The sequence below is a fragment of the Diplotaxodon limnothrissa genome, linkage group LG22, assembly GCF_057381915.1.
Source record: "Diplotaxodon limnothrissa isolate DT_005_m linkage group LG22, D_limnothrissa_male_GT1.1, whole genome shotgun sequence".
Classification (NCBI taxonomy): domain Eukaryota; kingdom Metazoa; phylum Chordata; class Actinopteri; order Cichliformes; family Cichlidae; genus Diplotaxodon; species Diplotaxodon limnothrissa.
Genome location: NC_140616.1, coordinates 8924752 through 8948312, shown reverse-complemented (window position 1 = coordinate 8948312; position 23561 = coordinate 8924752). Strand labels below are relative to the sequence as shown.

The window sequence follows — 23561 nt, the reverse complement described above, 5'->3', positions numbered from 1 at the left end:
ATGCAAAATAATCTGAGCCAACAAGGGCTTAAAAAAGACATTTCCTCTGGCTCCAGATAAATCAACAGGACTGTTTGACTTTGCACTTGACAGTGGCACTCATGATTGCTGAGGCAAACCTCGATCACTCCCTCTGCTGCTGGTGTGAGGAACTGTGACTCTGATGAATATTTATTTTGCTTTACTTAAGTGTCAGAATGTGTTAATTTAATTAAATGGTAAGATTTACTATGACCCTTCTCAGAGGCTCAAGAAAAAGAAAAAAAAAGAATTAAAGAATATCTTTCTCATATCAGCCTACCACACTGCATTCTGCTTTATCGCTAATATAAAATTTAGTACTCATCACTCCTTCCTGAATAATGAGGTTGGATAAGGTAAACCACTGAAAAAACAGAGTCCAGATCAGGGTGCCAAATGCTGTTTTATCAGAACTAGGATGGTATAGTACATTAAGATGTTTTGTGAAATGCACTGGACGCCGGTGTCTGCAGGGATTTTTTTCATTATTAGGTTTTAAAAATATGCTGCTGAGCAATTAGATACCATCAATTAATTGGCTACTTTGTAAAAGTCTTTGCAAAAAACAGTTCATTGTATGTGAGCCTTGCTTAAGACGATCAGTGGTAAATCTGCTTTTTGCAGCAGAAGAATTTATACATGCATCATCAGATTTTTAGTCTAAGGACCTTGGAAAGAAAAGCATCTGTTGCTTGAAGATCTTTCACCTCTCATCTGAGAAGCTTCAGTTCTTCAGTTCTTCAGGCAAATGGCCGTCCCTTCCTGAGCCTGGTTCTGCCGGAGGTTTCTTCCTTTTAAAAAAGAGTTTTTCCTTCCCACTGTTGCCAAAGTGCTTGCTCATAGGTGTTCATGTGATTGGTGTTTTTTTCCTCTGTGTGTATTATTGTAGGTTCTTCCTTAAAATATAAAACACCTTGAGGTGATTGTTGTTGTGATTTGGCGCTTTATAAATGAAATTCAATTGAATTGGTTGCTGGAGGCTGCTGGCTGGCACTAAATGAAATTAGTCAAAGAGGTCGCTGCACTGAAAACCTGCTCTCATCATTCGCAGATTGTTGTCATCTTTAGTTTGCATGGAAGACACTGATTTGTCAGTAAACACTTGTCATCTTCTTGATCTTCTTGAGAATGTTCACCTTCAAGGTAGTAGTTGAGCCTTGCCACTGAAACCAAGACATTTCAAAAGGCACGATTTTTACTTTGAAGGTGAACGGTCTCTGTTCCCAGTTTATGCTGCATTTTTCACAGTTTCACTGCCCCTTAGCAAGTAGTTGGCCAGTGTTTTGTCATGATTTGACATCTTTACAAGCTACGGGCAACCACACAAATTTGAAACCAATGCACTGGCAAGGAGGTTTTTGGTGTAGTCCTGTATACTTCTTCGCAACAGCGAGCCACTTTCCATCCAGTCAGAGTATTGTCTCTAGCATCTAATTACTGTGGTTCTGGTCTTACGCCTGCATGACTGAGGCTTTAGCATGTGACTGACTCACGACTTTTTGCTGTTGCCTTTGTAAACACTTTCCTGATGCATTTATGGGCTCATTCACTCATTCCAATAAAAATGTAGTTCATTTTGTAAATTATGATCATTATAAGGGCCAACTGTTATGTTGTATTATGTGATGCATGTGTTGGGTAAATATACTGTAACCAGCAAGGGAAATTAAAAAACCTGTGAACCAATTCAGGAGTGAAAATCGAGGTCAAACACACTCGCCCGATGTATTCTAGGGACCTTATTACCACCACCATGTAAGCCTCTTAATGTGGACAATGTGGATCTTTAAAACAGGACTGTTTTCAGCAGTTTTCATTCAGCACCTCATTTTGTTGCAAAGACCGTGGTCAAAGAAACCCTTAATTGTGAGATGTAGGCGGCTTCTGACAAAACTGCACTGAGACAAAAACATGTTGCATCTTTCATGATATAAAACCACTATTTAGATTGTTTTGTTTTGTTTTTGCTGTTAAAGCCTTGAAAATAGCTCACATCTCCTTTTTTCAATTTATTCAGCTAGAGCTCACCATCCCATACATGCTCAACCTCTGACATCCAAAAGAATATGACACATTCAGACCATCCGCTGACATAGTCATCACCTAAAAAGAATGACCTCAAGCTTTGATTGAAGACTTTAAAGCTCTACTACCTAATGTCTTTTTTATTACGCTCATAATCGTCTTTATGTAGGGTTTTTTATTTGCACACATGCACAACAGCATGAAACTAGATAATAAAAACAAAACGGATGTGACAGGAGATAACATGTACTCTCACGTATCCACAACTGAGCGCTATATTATCTGAGGGATGTTTCGTTTTCTCTATAAGAGGATGCTTTATTTAGTCATTCCACAAGAAGAAGAAAAAATCAGTACTGAAGAAAAAAAGCAGAGTTTTTATTTTATTCCCTGAGAAAAAAGCAGTCTTATCTTACTGAAAATTGATGTTGGTTTGAGGAGGAAGGCTAGCATTTTGACATCATCATCCTCTGCATCTTCAGGGACTCAGAAAGACCTATCATTATCCAGAAAAGAAAATGAAGGCAAAACAAAACCCAACAAACACTGTGGTCTTTGAAAAGTAAATCACCAAAATGACAACCTGAGGCTCCCAACTAGTTAGCAGGAGAAGTAAGCTTGTTTCAAATTATTGGTATAAATGGATGTGCTGTTGCTGTGGTCTCCTCTCATGGCTCAGTGTCATGGAAACAACAGGTCTGACTCCAAGCTGAGGTAAAGGGCTAACCACCTGAGAGGGCAAGCAGCAGAGTCGAAAGCAGCTTATCTCCTTATGTCTCTAACAAGGTTGGTAAAGAAAATCACAGAGGTGGGAGGGGAGACGATGTTGTATAAGATCATGGTATCGCTGTGAGATAAAGCTGCGGCAGATGCTGAAAGTAGGACTTCATGCATCACACCTTAATGATTGTGCCCTTTAGGACTCCATTACTCCTGCACTGAAACAAAGGCTCACATGGTTTGTTTGTGACGTCCCTTCTTTACAGATTTCACACAATGTCACAAATTAGTGTCACAGTACTTCAAAGAAAACAAATTTATTTCAAATATAGCTGAGGATATATGAGACATTACACAAAAAATCCACCTCCAATAAACACAAAGCAATAATTTTGAGCAAAATGCAACCGAAATATATGAAATCAAATGTTTATTTATTCAAATAATTATTCATTAAGGAAAATATGCTGGGTGTCAACTGAGTCTGACACAGAGAGAGAGACACTCACATTCACAGCTATAGCCAGTTAAGATTAATCAGTTAACCAGACAAGCTCTATTATCTGAGGGAAGAAGCTGGAGCACCTGGAGAAAAGCCTCTTAAGCACTTGGAGAATATGTAAGCTTGACACTGTAACGCCCCCTGATGGGTTTGAACCATCTTGCTCTATGGCAACAGTGCCAGTTCCTTTTCACCGCACTGCCCTAAACAATCCATGTAACACTTGGAGGACTGATCATCTTGGGAAATATGATTATGTGTTGTTCTGAACTATAACATCCATCCAACTGTAATTAAAAGAAATTCTCTTGCTGTTTTGTAGTGGTCACATCTTCTTACCTCTCTGATCTTTGAATTTTGCACACTCCCATTCGATCCCTGCGATCTACTGAACAAACGCTAGCTATCTTGAAAAAACAAACAAACAGAGGAGGTCGCATTTTTGCACTGACTGAAACAACTTCTCCTTCACATCAGGACCTCCCCAACATTAGAACAGTTTTTAAAATCAGTTTGAAAAACATTTTTTTTTGTTTTTAAAACAGACTGAGTTTTTCTTTTATTTACTTTTGAACAGTTCTACTTTATTCATGTTTGCATGTTTTATGTTTTCTTTTTTCAATTTTTTTTTAATTATTTTGTGTTGTTTATAAATGTGCTTACAAGTAAATTTGACTTGACTTGTTGTTGTGGTGTTTAAGTCTCAATCAGAGTTACTTTTTGTGCTTGGAACACATGTGTTATGACCCCTCTGAGGTCTACAATGACTTACACCTCAGGGCCACGGTCATGGCTTTGCTGATTTCTGGATCTGTTTGGCTGATGATTGAAAGTGCAGCAGTGGGTATATCACATCACCATATTAATGGTGTTTACCTCTAAGGGTCATTATGAAATACCTCTTTAAAGGGAACCTGTTATGGTCAGTTTTCACCACTGTATTTTTGTTCTTGGATTGGGCTGGAAGCTTTGAAACATTCGCAGTTTAAAAAATACAACTTATAGAAATTTTACTGGTACTCGGTGCAGCCCCTCAGTTAGTCTTCTCCCTGGACAAAAGGCATTTTAACCCTAACCCTCTTGATGACAACCCTAAACAGAGGTAGGTAGAATGGTCGCCTCATGATCGGAAGGTTGGGGGTTTGAATCCACCAAACGGCTACCCTGAGGTTCCCTTGAGAAAGGTACCGTCTCTACACACTGCTCCCTGGACACTGGATTGGTAGCTGCCCACCGCTTCACTGAGTGAATGGGTTGAATGCAAAGGACCACAAAGTTTCCCACATGTGGGATTTAAAATTTAAAAAACTATCTTCTTGAAGGCCAAAAAGCAAATGTTTAGAAGAAAATGTGGATAGTTTATAATGCATATCAATTATATTGATTTTTTGTTTCAAGACTACAAAGACTGGGAAGAAGAGTTTAATAAGTACAAACATTATGTAATCTTTTTATTATATACTTCCAATGTACAGCACTTTGTGTCAGCTGTGGGTGTTTTAAAGTGCTTTGTAAATAAAGGTGATGATGATGTAATCTGATTACCTATGGTTGGAGTTAGAGTTGAGCTTCTCACTGGTGATAATTTAGATCACAGAGGGTTAAAACAGCTACTTTAAATTTTTACTTAATTTACCAATACTGAAAACACTAATAAAAAGTATTTGTTATTGGTATCAACTGGAAGTTTTAAAAAGAGGTTTTTGTAAACACTTAGAAAAAGGAAGTTCTTTGTATTTTTTTTAATATAGAGAAAATTCCTTCCAAAACCCAATGACTTTGGGAGTTAGATCAATGTTAGATTAGTTGGTGATTCTAAATTGGCAGCAGGTAGATGAATGAACGGTTCATTTAAAAATTAGACCCCAGACTTATGATGTAAATGTTTGTCTTTCTTTTATTGGACTATCTAATTTAATAAGTAAATATGTTATAATAACTTTTATTTCTCCTGATTTATTTGTATGGTTAGGTTAATAAAACAAACAAAACAAAACATTAACTATAAACATTGTTAAAAGACTTTATTTAGTTTTAAATGCACAGTATTTTTTGGGTGACTGTGGCTCAGGTGGTTGGGAAGCGCATCTGAATCTGGAAGGTCGCCGGTTCGATCCCCGGGCTCTCTGTCCTGGTCGTTGTGTCCTTGGGCAAGACACTTTACCCTACCGCCTACTGGTGTTGGCCAGAGGGGCCGATGGTGCGATATGGCAGCCTCGCTTCTGTCAGTCTGCCCCAGGGCAGCTGTGCATTCACACACTGCCTCCACCAGTGTGTGAATGAGTAGTGGCATTGTAAAGCGCTTTGGGTGCCTTAAAAAGTGCTATATAAATCCATTGGTATTTTTATAAAGTAAAAACAATTTAGATATAGTAGACATCTAAACTGGACTTGCTTTGCAGGTTGACAGGAGATGAACTGAAGAATGTAACAACACGCTTTGCATTTTACAGCTTTTCCGAGGCTTCAGTATCACTTTCTTTTTCCCAGCAGAGAAAGGGATAACATCTCAGTCGCTGGAGTAAGGAGTCACCATGGAAACTTGGGGCTGCTTCAGGACACGAGCTGAGCAACCAATTACAAAACATCTGCCATGCTCCCAAAAGTATAATAAAACCCCTTAATAAAAAAAAAACATAATGACTACCACTGATGGTGAGAAAATGCTAAGTGGGAGAATTGGTCACAAACATTTGTCTTCATCTTCATCATCTGCCGCCATCATTAACATCAGTATCGCTGCCATCAACGATAACAATCCTGAGATGTTTGAGACTAAAGGAGTAAAGTTTCTGTGTTTTAGCAACATAACACCAGTAAATGAACCAAACATGTAAACAATAACAGCCTCAGTCAATCAACTGAGGATAAGATATCATCAGCCTCTGTTCTCAGGTTACATAGCATGTGCATCATCTCTGTCGTCATATCCAGATGGTATCCCTCTAAGCAGATTTGGCTGATACTCACATGCTTGTATAATGATAATAAGCTGCTTGGAGACCTGCTCAGAGTAGATCAATAAGTGAAGACAGTCGACGATCAATGAAAACCCTTTTTCTAGCGCAGTCTGTGCTCTTTTCGGTGTTTTTTTTTTCCACATTTTTATTCATCATTTAAAAACAACAACAACAAAAAACTTAAACCAACTAGTGATTTGTTGAATTTTCATTAATTTGAGGATCTTTTTTTCTTCTGGTGGTCAGTCTCACCGTACAGTGTGCACATTCTCGTGGTGTTCTGCTTTTGATACAGTGATGATGATTATTTTATGTATTGTTGACAATATCTTGACAACTTTATGATGGCGTCACAGATGAAATTAACCTCCTAGTACCTGGCGTCCACATATGTGGACATCACATTTTTGGTTATTTAGACCAAAATACTCAATTTTGCTCTACAAGGGCCTAATATCCATTTACGAGGACATTATACTGCTACTGTTCTATCAAAATTTTAAACGAATATCCTCATATGTGGCTCTCATTTTTCTTAAAAACAAAAATAAGGTCAAAAAACAAATCTGGTAATTCTTTGTTTTTACATTCATCGGGCCCCAATTAGCCAAAATATCAAAAAGAAATTAAAAATGCATGCCGTGGAAGAGTTCGGGTCTTAGGAGGTTAATGTTAGTTCATTGTGCCCACAGGATGAATCCTGGGTATTTTCAGGCCTAACCTCCAGGATTACTAGCAAATTAGATTTGATCTTTATTGTGGAGTGCTAAAGTGCTAAAGTCATGTCCTCTACTTGGTTGTCTGAGTGCTTGTAACTGGCTACAATATCATAGACCAGTCATAGTCTGTATATTTAAAGTCCCCACTCTCACCCACACACTCCTGCATTTCTTTTCTCTCTCGCTGCCTCCTAACATGCCTTCCCCCTTTCATTTTCCATTATCTTCAACCAACAGTACCAACATCCTGTTGGCCAGCAGCACTGGAGCCAGTCGTTAACCTTGACATCTACCAATCCATTATGGAAATCTTCTTTATGATTCCATTTATCCAGGCTTGGGACTGTCACTGGGAGTATATGTGTCCTGTTCATTGTTGGGTTGTTATTGGCTATTGGACATTTTGAGCATTTTATTATCACAGTGTTCAGCTTGCTTAAATTAATGTCCCAACAGCCTTCATAGCTAATGGCAAAAGTGAGCTGATCTCCATTGGTTCCAGTGGTAAAATCCTAAAGTTCAGTGCTTTAAAAAACATGCTTAGAACAAACAGTTTGGATAGCTTTACCTTTCACAACAACAATTATTTGCTAGTAGCTGGTCAAATAAATCAACCATTTGTTAACTGGTAGATCTTAATGTGCAGCTTTACTTAACAGTTGTGCTGCAGCTGATAGCTTTCTGCTAGGCTTCATTTGCCATCAAGGGACCTTTTTACCATGTTTCCCATGTTTGTGCTTTCTGGATTACTGTTTATGGGATTATCTGAAAAATAACATGGCTTGCTGTTTGGAACAGTCAGATTTCTATTCTTAAATTTTGCACCATGACTTTGCATTACACCTGTATAGTTTATGGATGCATGAGGTAGCTATCAAAGCTGAGGTGACATCTTATTCACCAAAATCACTTCTGGCTATGAAAAAACAAAACGATACTATCAAAACAAAACAAAACAAGCCCCAGAAAAAACAAATAAAATACAAAACTAAACAAACCCCTTATATTGAGGCTGTGTCATTCGTGGATTGATGATGTCACAGCACATATGTCCATCTTTTACATACAGTCTATGCTAGCTAACTACAGTATGTCCTTCATTGCACTGGTAAAGCTCCAAGAAAGACAAGTCAGATCCTGCATCCCTATAAAAAGCTGTTTGGTAAATGTTCTGAAACTGTTACAAATAGTACACGCTAACATAGATAAACTATTCATCTCCTTTTTGAAGTCATACCAACTGCTTATAAGCAAGGATTACAAATCAGATACTTTATTAAGATTTTACAAATGATAATGACAAAAATATTTAATTAAACCTCTGTTTTATTTTGTTTTTTACTTTTGACTGTTTCTATTACATTGTAACATGAGTTATCTTCTGTCAATGGACACTTCATAAAAGTATAAAGAAAAAAGGAATAAGGAATCTATGAAAAGACTTAAAAAGTCTCAGAGCAGCATAATAAATTGTCATGCTATCTGTCCCTGAAAATACCTAAATCCATTTATTTTTGCTTGAAGTGAGCTTCTGGGGGAGATAATACATGCCATATTTACAAATAAAGTACTTATGTATGCATGTATATGATCTATTTCCTCTCATATAGCATATTCCATGTGCCAGCATGTGTTATTTTTGGATTTTCCTGGTTTAATAAAGTGGTACTGAATACTTCTGGATGTGGCTTGTTAACGTGAATTCTTAAAGCAGTCACCTGGTTTCTTTTTAGTTCTGGTTCACTGGCTATATGCCGCTGAAAAGTGAAAAGGTATTGGTGCGTACAGTATGGTGACGTTTCTCGGGAAGGCAGGCAGGTGGGGAGGGGGTCAACCTGCAAATACATGAGCTCTGTCCTGTCTTTACTCTAGAGGAAATCTATCTTCAGCTTGAGCCTCATAGAGGTTATCCATCCTTCGTAAAAACATGTAACTTTTCTTCACTGCTGGAAAATCATGGAGCTACAGGTGGAAAACCAAAGTCAGCCTTTCGCCACCAACACCATGAGGCTGCCAGCTAAAATCATCCTGGAAATGGGAGTAGATAACTTTATTTCTCTTCTAATATTTGGACTCATTTTCATTCTTGGTGTGCTTGGGAACACACTGGTCATAACCGTGCTGGCGCGCAGTAAACCCGGACAACCGAGGAGCACAACCAACATATTCATCCTCAACCTGAGCGTGGCTGACCTGTCCTACCTCCTCTTCTGCGTCCCTTTCCAGTCCACCATCTACATGCTGCCTACGTGGGTGCTCGGAGCGTTCATTTGCAAGTTTATCCACTATTTCTTCACCGTGTCTATGCTGGTCAGTATTTTCACTCTGTCAGCAATGTCCGTGGACCGTTACGTGGCCATCGTCCACGCTAGAAAATCCTCCTCGATCCGGGTGGAGAGGCATGCCATGCTCGGAGTGGTGCTGATCTGGACACTGTCCGTGGTCATGGCAGCTCCCGTTGCGCACTACCAGAGCATCGTGGAGAGGGAGAACAACAACACCTTCTGCTGGGAGGTCTGGCCGGAACACCAGAGGAAAGTCTACGTGATGTGCACCTTTGTGGTTGGATACCTTCTGCCTCTCACTTTGATATCTGTGTGCTATGCAAAGGTGAGCGCGCACGAACCAGAGTCAACATGTGACCATGAATATACAGTGTAATAACAAATTTTCAAAGTGTTGAAGAAATTAATGCGTTAACTTGTTATTCAGATCGTATTTCTCTCTTTTATAGTGTAAAAAATATTTATTTTAACAACAATGGATTGGTTTGTAAAAAAGGTTTAAGTCGTCCTTCAACATCTGCCCAGATGTCTTTCTGAAAATAAATAAACGTGAAATAATTTGGCTGCTCCTTGAAAACATTCACATGTGCGTTTTGTGTTTTCAGGTTTTAAATCATCTGCACAAAAAGCTCAAGAATGTCTCAAAAAAATCCGAGCTCTCCAAAAAGAAGGTTGGTGGAAGCAATTTTCTTTTGCTTCTGATTTCTCACTAAATTAGGAGTCGTGATTGAACAGTTCGCTGGCTGAGAGGTTAATGTGCTCATTAGGTGCAGATAAAAATGCCTGCACTCTTGAACTCCATTTACAGCACTTATATGTCAGCATAAAAATCTAGATTAAATTACCCAGTGGGGTTCTGGTGATGCTGTGAAGTGTCATTTTATTGCATTTGGCTCAAAACTCGGCACTGAGCTATCCACTAACAATTCTTTTCCAATAATTTATACCACCTTGCTTCCAAAAAAAGTAAATGTATAAAATCTAAATAAAACAATGTGCAAATTTTCTGCATTTATTCAGAAATCTTTTGGTCTTTAGATGACACTGCAGTAAAAAACTGACACAAATATTCAATTTACTGCATTGGCTCAGCAACACTTTTGGTGAAACAAACATGTGTGGAAGACTGGAACTACCAAAGAATTTAGCAATAAAATGTAAAATTAAAAAAAAAAACGATTGAATAAAGATATAAAAGAAAAAATAAAGAAAAAAATATATGTCTGAAGTCTCGATATGTCTCACAGCTGATAGATTAGTCAGTGCCTGTGTTTAATTTGGTATTATATCTCATGCAATTAATGGGTGGCTCCATAGTGGTCACCACATTCACCTAACATGCAAAAGATCCTTAATTTGAGACTGTGAGAAGTGGCAAACCCGTGCAAGCATTGCATCAGGAAGAGAATCAAGCGTGTGGATCCATCTGCTGTAATGACCAGAATAGGGGAGCAGGTGAAAGATGCTTTGCTGTCTGATGCATTTAAAGACATATTTTTATTAAGTTATTTGTTTATTTATGTTTGATTTTGGCAGTATTGGTCCACCATAATGTGCAGTGAGGCAAACTAGAAAACTTTCTTGTGGTTTGACCAATAAAAATTTAAAATAGTTTTTGGACATCACGAGGAGAGAGACCAAACAGCTTGTCAGAGTTCAAAGACAGCATTCCTGATAGTTCACATGGCATGGATAACATCTATGAAGGCACCATTATTGCTAAATGATACACAACGCTAGGACAACAGCTTCCATCCTGAAGCCTTATTTCAGTGAAAAAATGCCAAACTGTGTTTTGGGAATATTCCAACAGAATTGCTTCTGAGTATAAGAGTTAGGGTTTTAAAGTGCCTGCAGTAAAGACCTGACAATATATAGTAAAGCATATAAACTCTACAGAGTGTTGTTAGAAGAAGAGGTGATTAGGATCAAGTTTAAAATGAACAGATGTTTTTCAAAAGCAATGGCACTTTTGATTGGTTGCACTTGTAAACTTTTAAATAAGTACAGGGTTTAAATGTCTAATAAATATATTTTATTTACATTTTACACATGTTCCAACTTTTTTGGAAACGTGTTCATACCCTTATGTGACACGTGACCTGTGATCATCTCTTTTCCACAGACTGCTCAGACTGTCCTCGTGGTGGTTGTTGTCTTCTGTCTGTCCTGGCTGCCTCATCACATCGTCCACCTGTGGGTGGAGTTTGGCTCCTTCCCTCTGAACCAGGCCTCCTTCGTGTTCAGGATGGTGGCTCACTGCTTGGCCTACAGCAACTCCTCCGTTAATCCCATCATCTATGCCTTCCTGTCTGAGAACTTCAGGAACTCGTATAAGCAGGTTTTCTGGTGCCGGGCGCCCAGTGAGTGTCCTCTGAATGAAAACAGAGACCCCCGCAGCAGAATGGAGACGGCACCTTCTACTAATATCAGCGTGTCTTATAAAGGTCACGACTCTCAGATCAGTAAAATGCTTTGATGACACTGGCGGTGCATCCTGAGTACAGCCTGCCGGATAATGGATTTTTTTAAAGGCTGAAACTACTGATATGAAAGTTTAACCAAATCCAGAGTTTCATATATCGACTGATATTTGTATTTTGAAAGACTTTAAAGAGCATGTTTGATTTGGGCCTTCATTCCTCAATGTGGCACATTTGCATATCTCATGTATACACAAGAAGTAACAATTTTAAATGTCAGGAAATATCAACCCATTTCCTGCTCAAACAGATTACAAGAGGAGGGAAAAAATCTGTGTAATATATATAGTCTGTATATAAAATATGAACATGACTAAATGTCACCCACTGATTTGTGAAATCTCATTTTGAAGACTTGTTGTAAGTATCGTGACTGTCAGTGTCTATGATGCCAGAAGTGAGTATACGTTTGTACAGGATGGTGAAGAGTGAAGTTATCAGGTAACGCTAGCAAGATTAGCATCAATGCACTGGTGATTTGCACAGAGAATGATTATTGCTAATTGGTACTAATTAACCAAAATACAAATATAATACTAAAACTTCACTCAACACAACAGCAGCATGGGTTTCTCTGACTGGTTATTTGCATAATTAAAAGTGCTTTAATTCAAGTTAAATGTGCTGAGTTATAAAATAAGATTCTCATTACATTATCGAGATCAAAGCTATATTTCATACCACTCTTTAACCTTTTGTTTTCTTTACTACCACTGAACATTTTGAACATGGGAGTTTATGGGGACTGAATCACTTCTGGACTTAGCATCAATAATACAGGGTGTATCTAAAATAATCATTCAATTTCAAAAGGCTATATTTTTTTTAAGTAATGGATATAGAAACTTGCATGGTTGAATATAAAGTTTTACATACCAAACTTACAATGTTCACAAGTGCCCAAAGTGTCCTGATAGTCAAACTTGTTCCGTACGCTTGTGAGGATGTCACTGCAGCCACTGCTGTTGTTATGATGTCTACTGGCAACTGTGTGAAACTCACAAATCTCCTCTTTCTATCAGTGTGTGTTTCGATTGTTACTGGTGAACAAAGATTAAAGCACCATGAAACGATGCTTTTTGATACACCCACAAATTTAGGAACTACGTTTTTGGCACTTCCTATTGGCTTAATTTTCAGCCCCAGAGATGGCTGCCTGGTGAATATTTACCAGGATCAGTCAAAAGGTGTTGGACAGAAGCTTCTAGATATTGCTGGAAGATCCAGTGATAATTGTTATTTTGCCCAGCTTTAGATGATTAGTTTACAATTTAACTCTGTCTGCCTAATGGAATGTACATACTGTACAGTCTATACCAGAGATATATGCGCGTAAGTGATAACGGTAAATGGACTGGTTCTTGTATAGCGCTTTTCTACTCTCACTGAGCACCCAAAGTGCTTTATACAACTCGTGCATTCACCCAATCACTTCGCATTCACACTCTGATGGATGCATCGGAGGGCAACATGGGGTTAATATCTTGCCGAAGGATATGTGGCATGTAGACTGAAACTGGAATTGAACCACCGACCTTCTGGTGAGTAGGTGACCTGCTCTACCGCCTGAGCTACAGCCACTGCAATTGCAATAATGCATCATTTAAATCACATTGTAGATAACCGTTCTGCTCTCAAAGATCAAAGGTGAAGGTTAAATATAGTCTCACCTGAGCTGCCACAGACCTTAAGTTTCTCTGTAATCTGTGGCTTCCTGTGTGTTTTGAATGGATTATCCAGTGTGTGTGTGTGTGTGTGTGTGTGTGTGTGTTGTCTACCTGTTGTGTAGTCTGTTTTTGTTTAGAGGGAACTTAAAGGCAGTGTCTTTGTGTGAAGCGTTTTCACTGAATGTGCGGAAACTATGTGCACCAACTGCAAGCAAAGAAATGTCTAAAACCAAAATGTGTAAGTGTACAGTATGTGTGTTCAAGTTGTACAAAGACATGAATAATTTATGTTACAAACCAATAAACTCTTTTTAATAGCTCATGTGTGCATGAAACATGTTTGATGTTATGACTTTGCTCTGATATAACCAGAGCAGCACTGAGCCTGCTTACCTGGCTTCTTTATTGCACAGATTGCATGCTGTTTCCTGTTTATCCCCTGGGCTGAATTTGATTAACTTTTGCAAACAGGTAACTGTGCATGCTCCTTTCTGCAGTATTGTCTGCCCTCTGCAGGCATTATTACACTGAAAACTGGGGCAGTGCAGACTCAAGTGCTGTCTTAGAAAAGAGATAAAAAGCATTTGCACACAAATACAAACAATGCACACAGTTTCATTTCATTTCATAAAAACATCATGTGGTCGACTGCTCCCATAAACAACTGAATGAAACATTCACTTTATAAGGTTGATCAATAATTTTTTTTTTGGCCTGTCCCGTTTGGCTCTTTTGCCATCAGAATTGTTGTCTAAAGGCAAAGAAAGATGCCCAACGGATTTACTTTACCAAATTGACCATCCCAGCCTTGCCATAATGGTCCATTTGATTCACCTTTTATTGTGTATTTTATTTTCACTTGTTGAATACGGGACAGACTTGACTTGGGGAAAGAAGGGGAAAAAGAAAGAGGGAAAGAGAAACAGCTGAGAAGAGGGACGGGGGAGAAGGGCAAAAGACAAAAACCAACAGAACGGGCAGAGAAAAAAAATGCATATATCAATCACCTGGATCACCTGTTGAGAAAGAAAAAAGAAAACAAGCAGAAGAGAACAAGAGTAATAGAATAAACAACATCACAATGATATATGGGAATATGACAGTAAATACTAAATGTTAAACATTATTGTGCAGCACATAAGATCAACAGAACACAGTGTGCTTTGAGGTAGGAGCCAAAAAGGGTGTAGTTTGTGGGTGTGATCACCCGTGTGTACACCTGTGAGCATGGACGCGCTTGTTTTTTTAAAAGGTTGGTTCATGTAATGATCTGCTAGAGGGTGTGGGGAGCCGCTGCCCCGTCCTCCAGGGCATGAAGCAGGTATGGAGGAGATCAAAACTCCAGACATCCAGAGGCCCCCAGAACACAAGAGACCAAGGAAGACCAACAGAGGGGCAGCCGCGCCACTGTCCCAGAAAGAGCTGAGGAGAGTCCCAGATGAGGGCTCACTCAGCAGCCGCGGAGCAGAAGCCAGGGGGAGTTGCAGTGACGCGCCCGTGAGCTCCGCCGGCAGCCAGCTGCGCCTGAGTGACCGAGCCCCAGGCCGAGAGGCCGGGGGCACCCCACCTCCGAAGTGGCCCGAGCGAGCCCCAGGCTCCAGGCCCCGATAAGCGGCCGCCAAGGAGTGAGCCGGTGTGTACCTGGACGCCCACCCCCAGACATAAAGAACCACCAACGCACCGATGTCTGAGGGAGTCCGCCACTGGCAGGGGAAGTGGTGGTGGGGGGGAGATAGGCCTCCAAACCTTGGAGGGCCCGAGATGTCCCCAGAGAGGTGGCGTCTGATACCCAACCTGACATATAGACACAGACATACAGGCACACACAGATACAAACATCCATTCCCACCCTCATGCTCTCATATGCACTTACTCCACACTCAACCAACGTGGAGACAGACATAAAGAGACGTTGTACACACGATCACACTCCCCAAGCGTACTCTACGAACCGGGTCTAGGTACCCTTGCCCCTGGAGGGGGGAACTGCACCCAGACCCAGGTGGTGTTACCCTTTTCCCTGCGGTGGGGGGAGGCAGACCACCCCGACTCCGCAGCAGCAGGGAGGCCCCACACTCCAGACCGCAGGTTGATCAATAATAAATACAAAATTACTTTTTATAATTACAAATTTTAAAAAAACCATTGCTATCAGTATTTAGTACATCATTTACTTTTGTACAGTTTTGTGGCTCCACGGTGTCGTTAACACATTTACTTGGTAACCAAAAGGTTTCCTATTTGATTCTTTTGATTCCTATAATTTTGAGGTACTTTTACTGTAATTGATCTCCACTCTGAGTCACTTTTGGTTCAGTCTTTTTCTAACTGTGCTGTCATGAACTTTGTTTGTTTTTTACAGTATCTCGGAGCATTGGTGGGTCTGACCTTGGCTTGAATTTGTTGGACCTAAATTGCGGGACTGTGTTAATGCTGAATGCTTCAGACCAGCAAAGTGCAAACACTTCTGCTTTTTTAGTGGTGGTCACACTTGCTGATCTTCAATCAAGCACTTGATTAGCAGCACCTGACTGCGACTTACCCATGTAATTCTCATAAATACGAACACGAAATGATAAATTTTATTCCTTCTTTCATGATTTGATATTCTTTACTGTGGTGTTATTCCTGAAGATAACCTAGAACATAAAGTATACAGACCCAAAGCATCCTGTCTGATGACTCATTTCACTTTAATCATTTTTTTCATAATGGACTATGTTATGTAATATGCTCAAATGATGCTCATCTTATTTTCCATTAGCTGGAAACTGAGTTAAAGGCGCAACGTCACAGTGAGGGAGGATGATGAAGAGCTGGTTTAACTGCAGGTCCCTCAGTTATGTGAAGAAAAAAAATATATATATATCAGTCTCATGCCCTGAAGAAAATGACTGCATCTGAGGTCTAAAAAATATGAGGATGAAAGGACACGTTAGTAAAGGAAAATGTAAGAAAACCGATTTTCCTGATGTTAATTAAAAAGCTGTTTTAACCTCAGTTGAACAGCAGAGGTCAGGCTTACACAGGTGTTAATATTCAAGCCTCTCTTTCTCTGCTCTGTTTAATTTGCATCTTCTGCAAAAGAAGTTTAAATGTTTAAACTGTTTAAAGTTTATATTTCTGGATTGTTAAAGAGCAAATTTAAAAAATTTGGGATAACAAATAATAATTTAAGAATTTCAATCAATCAGATTATTTTGGTGGGTACTTGTATTTTCTCCTTTCTCCTCCATCTAAATTAACTTTAATTTCTCTGCTGGTTGGAAATTCATTTCTAGATCGTGTATGCTAATCAGTTCTGTTTCCTGAAGCTTCTCCCATTTGTCATTTCCCCTCTGTGGCAGCTGACTCCTCTATCCCTCCCCTGAGACTCCCACCCAGCCTATTGAATGTGTCATAAATAATATGGGCTAATTAGATATGAATTGATCGTCTATAGGTCGCAGGCATTTTCATCCATCACTCTAAAAGCTGTTTAACAATAGATTACCTCCAAATAATCCTCCATGGAGCAGGTGAATGGGGCGGTGGGCCATTACAGCCTTGTTTAGTACGGGTCGCAGTTGGAGTCATAATTCTCCCGAATAATAAATATTGCCTTAGTCTGCTCTTTCACTGCTGTAGGTGGTGTTTTAATACAGAGGAGGATATGAATCATTTCACGATTTCACCAGAGGGTTTTAGGCTCCAGCTTAAAAATTTGTGATCATTTCCCTGCTTTTAAAAAAAAAATGTTTTTGTGGATTTTTAAAATTATCGTTATTATTTTTTACTCCTGTTAGCTTCAAATTCTGGATTTTGGTCCTGTTTTATCTCACTGATACATTTTATTGTATAAGATTATGCTCCAGAGAGAACATTAATCAGTGTACAAAAGAGCCTTAATGTGTCTTGATGAATGATTAGCAAACCTGTGTAAGTACCTATGGAAAAATAAACTCTATAGATCAGAAAACACCAAAGCTAACAGTGGGTATAGTGGTTAAGTTTATAGACTGTATATAAAAGATGGGGACAGCAACACCAATGTGCCTTAAAGCTGCATTCTGACTCCTCTTCTTGCACGCTGAAGTCCTGGAGTAGACACATCTCTGGGGAAAAGCTGGGTATGATTTGGTGTGCAGCTACTCTCAAGATGTTAAATCGTAGTCATACTGACATGTACTGCCAATATCCCACATTTTGTTAAAACGCCTATGTGTTTGTAGCTCTGAGTATTCCAGTGTTTATAACACATTTTAACCAATACTATTGCCCAAAGAACTGCACATCGGTTGTGATTTTCTTGGGTATTTATGTTTAATGCTCATCAGCAGATGCTAAAAGGCTAAGCATAGATGGTGAATTCTACTTTTAAGGAAAAGGTTCATTTGCAGATGTTAACCTGTCATGCAGTGTCGCAGAGTTGCTATGGCAGCTGCCACTTGTTGTATATTATAGGATTAAATATGAGCTTTTCACATAGTCATTGCACAATGCATGGTATTAAATAATTGTTTTTCTTTTAGTATTTGATGCTCTCCTTTTATATTGATCTCCCAGTAGCTTTCTACATTAATTTTATGATGTGTAGAAGTGTTGTAGAGATGCATGTGGATGTTTTTCAGCAGAGCTGTGAACTACATTACTCTGAATTAACCAATATCACCTTGCAAAAACACAGGCATGCTGTATTTCAAACCCTTAAGAGTAAGAGACTGAGAGCTTGCCCTTGTTATTGAATACCCCACTGCTGAAAGGTCTTATGATCTGGTGCTGAAATGTTTATTTGAGTAAAAACTTCTCGTGAAAGCAGTTTTTAGGATATAAATATCTCATCCAGTGCTGTGGCAGACCTGAAGTTTGATCTCTATCTACCTGTCCTGGACTTTTCAGTTTTCCCACTTTGGCCGATGAAAAGATGCGGCGCTCCGGGTTGAAGACGACCGCGGCAGGCCTGGCTGTCACCCTCTCTGATTAATGGCCCTGCTGAAACATGTCCAGTCACATTAGAGCCCCATGTATCTCCCAGAGTCCACACAGGCCTGGCTCTTTGTTCTGATGGGAAATGGTGTCAGCCGCTCACTGCTGCTCGCCCAGAAACAGATAAAGATTTACTGTCATCAGAGGCCAGATTAAAGCGCACAAACGCAGACATTGATTTCTGAGAGGGAGAGAAGAGGAGAGGTGGGGAAAAAAACCTACACATTTTGGGGAGGAAACTCATTCCAGGGCCAGCGGAGATATGATCAGCTTATTTGGGAGGTGGATAATATGGAGCCCTCTCCCAGAATGAACTTTGAAAGAAGTAAATTGTAAATATTGATTTCTGAAATGAACTGTCAATCTCACTCGGCGAGATTATTCCTATCATCTTGTTGAGAGGGGGCCAATGAATTCAAAACTGCGGACAAAGAGAGGGGCCTGCTGGATTTCTGTTAGGGGGCACTCAAAAGGGCTTTATTCGCTTAGTAATGGTTGTTCAGTTTCATCAGATAACAGCTGAGATCTCATCGGTGCTGAAAAATAAAATGAAGTGTGACTTCAGGTCCTGATTGCTGCTCCTGTCCACAAGGACGTCATCAGAGAGGAGCTCTAATAAACTCTTTCCTTTGTGAATCTGTGGCACATTGTCCCAAATCTAGATCAACTCAGTGTTTCTGTACAACAAAACACTTCTACTGATTACGCTGGAGTTGATATGAGACAGATTATAGAGAAGAATGATTGTAAGGATCCAAGACAGGAAAACAAAAACACGCTGTTCTGTTTTATACTGATGAAACAAAATCATTATTGCAGTACATCCCCGTTTTCCCCCATATTGCTGCATATACACACTTCCTGGTTTCTATTTTTGAAGTCTGAGATATTCTGAGCCTTCGGAGAATCAAATGAATTGATTTTGAAATATGGTGATGAAGTCTCATAAGCATACGTCTGTTTAAAGCCTTAAGCAGCAATAAGCAATAATCACTTTAAATCCATCAGACTACTGTGACGCTTCCAAACATCCCCAAATTTCACCTGAAAAGCTAAACTGAATAATCTCCGGCTCTGCGGATAGGAGACATTTTAAACAGTCCAGAGTCCAAATTGAATAATCTAATTGAATACAGACAGTTTGAGTTTTACCCAATCAAAATTATGAATCAGAAAGTAAATAATAGCCTTAAAACTGTGACTCAGTGACGCCGATTTTATCAAATCCGCTTTAAAAATTCTCAACTAAATTTGATTACACAAAAAATAGATTCAAAGTAAATATTACATCAATTTCAGTCATGGTACTAGTCGGTGGCCTCTCCATTGAATATGTCATGCTTGGAAACCTTCAAAAGTGGTGCTAGTACAGGGGGCTCCAGGTATCAACTGTTTACTATAGTTTCAAACTGACCGAATCTTAATGTGCACATTTATGAAAGCTGAAGTGTCAAAAATGTAACAGAGTAACAGAACTCTATGTTTCCCTTCATGAACAGAAGGAAAAGCTGTGTAAAACTGAGCATAGTGTTAATTCAGCTTTGAGGTTCAGGATTCTCCACAACCTCAGCAGGTCAGCAGGTGTCGTCCACACAATCTCATTGAAGGGAAGATATATTCATGCTTCTTTACCCAGCTTGCAGGGCCAACTGCAAGCTGCTTTGCAACCCTGTAATAAAATGTATATGATTCTCAAAAGTTTCATTCCACATCAAGTACATCAACTTTGGGTACTTTAAAAATATTTTTGAATACACGTTATGTGCACTATTAAGCTGCTTAAGTGGGATTGTAACTTTTACTGAAGAAAAAGGTACTTTTCTCTTTGCAAAACAAGTCTCCTACACACAGTGTTATGTTTAAATCCTTGCATAGCCAACACCACTACTTAAATAACTAATCTCAAATAGGACACAGAGTTGCACATGAGCCCGAAAATTGTGATTTATATTAAACATACGCAGAAACTAGCTGCAGAGCTACATGACTGAGTTACAAATACGTGAAGAGGTGGGAGTACTAGAGAATAGTATTTTCCTTCCTGTATATATGCTCTATTTTGTGCATATGTATGCATATGCTCAAAATGATCAATTAACCAATAAAAGCTTGCTTCACTAATGTTATTTCAGATTAAACATTCTGATTCGTCTTTAGTCCCCTCTGTGCCATTTCCTTTAAAAACACATGGAAGTGCAGTGAAGGGGCATTAAGGTCTCGGAACATAGTGACACCACCAAAAATAAAAGACTGTATATAGAACTAAAATCTTCTTTTAGTGGGCCCGACTGAAAGGGTAGCAACAAGTAAAGTGCTGGTAGATTGTTCCCAGGCTACTACTGAAAGCGTCAGAGAGGCAGAGTTACAGCTTTGCACTTTGCATTTAAGCTGAAAAACTTTGTTGTATTTCTAGTTGCAAGTGCAACTTTTGACTATCCAATAAAATCACTGCTGCCTGATCTTTAAGTCCACAACACACTACGAGCTTATTTCTAAAAGCCAGTTGGACAAGGTTCCTTTTTTTCTATTCTTTTTTATCACCTTCACTAGTCACTTTATTGCCAAACAGATAAATGTTTTTGTTATTATCGTAGTTATTACTGAATTATGAATGCTATTCTTATTTCTCCTCATTTCAGTTGTTTTGCATATAAACTCTCACTAGGTGGCAGTGCACTTCTATGCATGCAAATCATTTGGAGTTTCCCTGTGCTGTGTTTGCACTCGGTGTTTGAAGAGATAAATCAGTGAGGATTTGCACCACCTCTCTGTGCATCTGTTGCTGTTTGATGCAGTTGATTCTTCTGCCTTTGTGCTCCTTCGCCCCTTCGCCTTCTTCATCAGAGCAGCACCTTCGCGCAGACCCCCACCCCTTCAATTAGACTGAGAGCTCTTTGAGTTAAAGTAAAACTAATGATGCTCATTTTCAGCAGCACACCACAGCAGTTTGGTCACCATTTCTGGCATTCATGATTTGATTATGATGAAATGGGCTCAAATGTTTCGTTTTTGGGTAAGAAAGCAAAACGTGTTTAGCTCCAGTGATTCTCGTTTAGTTGTTCACTTCTATTTGCACTTCCCATACACATTAAAGCATTTTTATCCATATGGTTCAGAGGGAGTGGACTAATCGCTCTGATCACTTTTTTCCATTATGCTTAATTGATTTAACGCATAGTGCCAGATCCCCCCCGACCCCCGTCTCATTTTGACAAATGAGTGTCAGAGGCCAGCGGCTCTCAGCAGCTGTGTGTGTTCCTATCAAAACCAGCCTTGTAATGCAAGGACAGCGCCTGCAGCACTTAGTGTCCTTTAATTGCCATTTACATAGTAGGCTAATCATTATTTTTTATGTCCTCTATTAACCACTATCACCACTATCTCTGCTCTCTCTGGACTGAAACAATAAGCTGTTTGTCAGAAGTGATGCTCTGATGGACGGGTCACTGATGGAGGAAATGATACTGAGGGGAAAGACAAGCACATTCAGTTATATTTAGATAAAACACATTTTCATTATTTAAAAACAATGAAACAATAAATGAATGAATGAATCCAATTCATTCATTCATTAAAACCAGATCAGCCCTTATACAACTACAACTTTAAATAACAAATATACTGGTTATTTATATACTGAGTTTAGAAAAATTGGCAACACGTGATGTCTGCAAGTTGCTTGTTTTGTCCAACCAAAAGTCTAAAAACCTAAATGTGATCAATTAATACATTTATAAAAAAAACTGCTTGACCTGAAAGTCATGTTGATCCAATTTAACCCTCTACTTCTTTAACTAATACCTTCAGCAGTGTTATTGTAGGGTCTACCTTGCAATATAAAGTGCCTTGTTGTGAGCTGGCGCTGTATAAATAAAATTGAGCTGAATTGAAACTGAATTTGATGCTCTGTCTTTGGTTTCATTTATGAAAGATCAGAAGAGGCCTGAAGGCTGAAAACCATTTAGCATTTCATAAAAAAAAAAAACATGTAAAGCAGTCTCAAAAGAGACATTTGGAACAAGCAGGGATGACACTACATTTAGAAATAAATGAACGGAGGATTTAAATGCCTCCCAAAAAGTCCCATTATCCCTTTATATTTAGTATACTGTCAACCCAAAGGGCAATATCACCCACTTAATTAACTGACTGCGGTCATGACATTTTAAATTTTTCTAACAAACAAAACCAAACTGCAGCACAATTTATTCTCATTCTTTCACAATCATAATCTCATTCTTTTTTGATATTATTGTCTTCACTAGGAAGAGAGCAGGAGAATGAGGAGCAGTGGCCTGCAGGAATGCTGAAGCCATTTTTTGCAGAATTATATGCTCGAGTCTGGTGCTGACAACATATTTTTGACAAAATAAACTCATAATAGCCTTTCAGCATATTATAATTGAAGTGGTCTAAAAATTAACTACCCTCCTGCATTTATTCCTTTCTGACCACTGGTGTAATTTATTGAATGGACAATGGGAGAAAAGATTTGAATCCATAGACTGTATATAAAGATGGACATAGTTAATGTGACATCGCCACGTGGTTAATGAAGTCCTGACCATAGTTCAAAAAATCAACTTCATGCTTAATTGAGTATCACCTGAAAGAAGTGACTCAGCTGATATAAACTCATCAGGAAAGTGTACTGGATGTCACAGAGGGAGTCGCCCCCTGCTGGCCAAGGCATTTCTGTGTTGGTTTCAATTTTCAGATCCAAAGCTACGTCCATCTTTTATAACGTCTGTGTTCGAATCGTCTGGTGGGAGGGGCTAAGAACAGCTGAACTTCTTTTGCCTTTTCCTGATTTCATCCTACTGCAGCTTCAAAATAGACCCGTGTATAAAAATTCAAACCTTTTGTTGTCTGTCTGGTCAATGTTTTGAAAAAAAAAACCCAACAACCTGAAAACCACTTGGTTATATTATGTTAATCAAAAGTACTTTGTTAGGTTTAGGCAACAAAAACAAATTAAGCTTAAGCTTAAGAAAAGGTTGTGGTTTGGGTTAAAACATTTTATCTTTATCAACAGTAATCCTGCTCATCGGGAGTGACCAATCACTGTGACTCATAATCCAGTGCAGAACACACATCAAAGGACACTTTGGATACAGTGCCTCAAGTAATGTCAGTTATGTCTTTAGATCTAAAGGCTACATGTCTTAAAATTACAAAAAATAAATATATGCTGGTGTGGAATGAGAGGTGAAC

The 23561-nt window shown here is 39.0% G+C and overlaps 1 protein-coding gene across 1 annotated transcript; it reads left to right on the top strand.

Annotated features, from left to right (window-relative positions):
• The first annotated feature begins 230 nt into the window (after window positions 1-230).
• Window positions 231-11711, top strand: galr1a (galanin receptor 1a). Its single transcript, XM_085346120.1, has 4 exons — window positions 231-269; window positions 8904-9557; window positions 9838-9903; window positions 11358-11711. The coding sequence occupies exons 1-4, from the start codon at window positions 231-233 to the stop codon at window positions 11709-11711; spliced, it is 1113 nt and encodes a 370-aa protein (XP_085202246.1).
• Window positions 11712-23561: the final 11850 nt, after the last annotated feature.

Excerpts from the sequence above, each read along its gene's own strand:
- galr1a (XM_085346120.1), top strand. The coding sequence starts at position 231 with ATGACCCTTCTCAGAGGCTCAAGAAAAAGAAAAAAAAAG. Across the intron at positions 270-8,903 it reads CAAGAAAAAGAAAAAAAAAG|ATGGAGCTACAGGTGGAAAA; the intron begins AATTAAAGAATA and ends TGCTGGAAAATC. Across the intron at positions 9,904-11,357 it reads CCGAGCTCTCCAAAAAGAAG|ACTGCTCAGACTGTCCTCGT; the intron begins GTTGGTGGAAGC and ends TCTTTTCCACAG.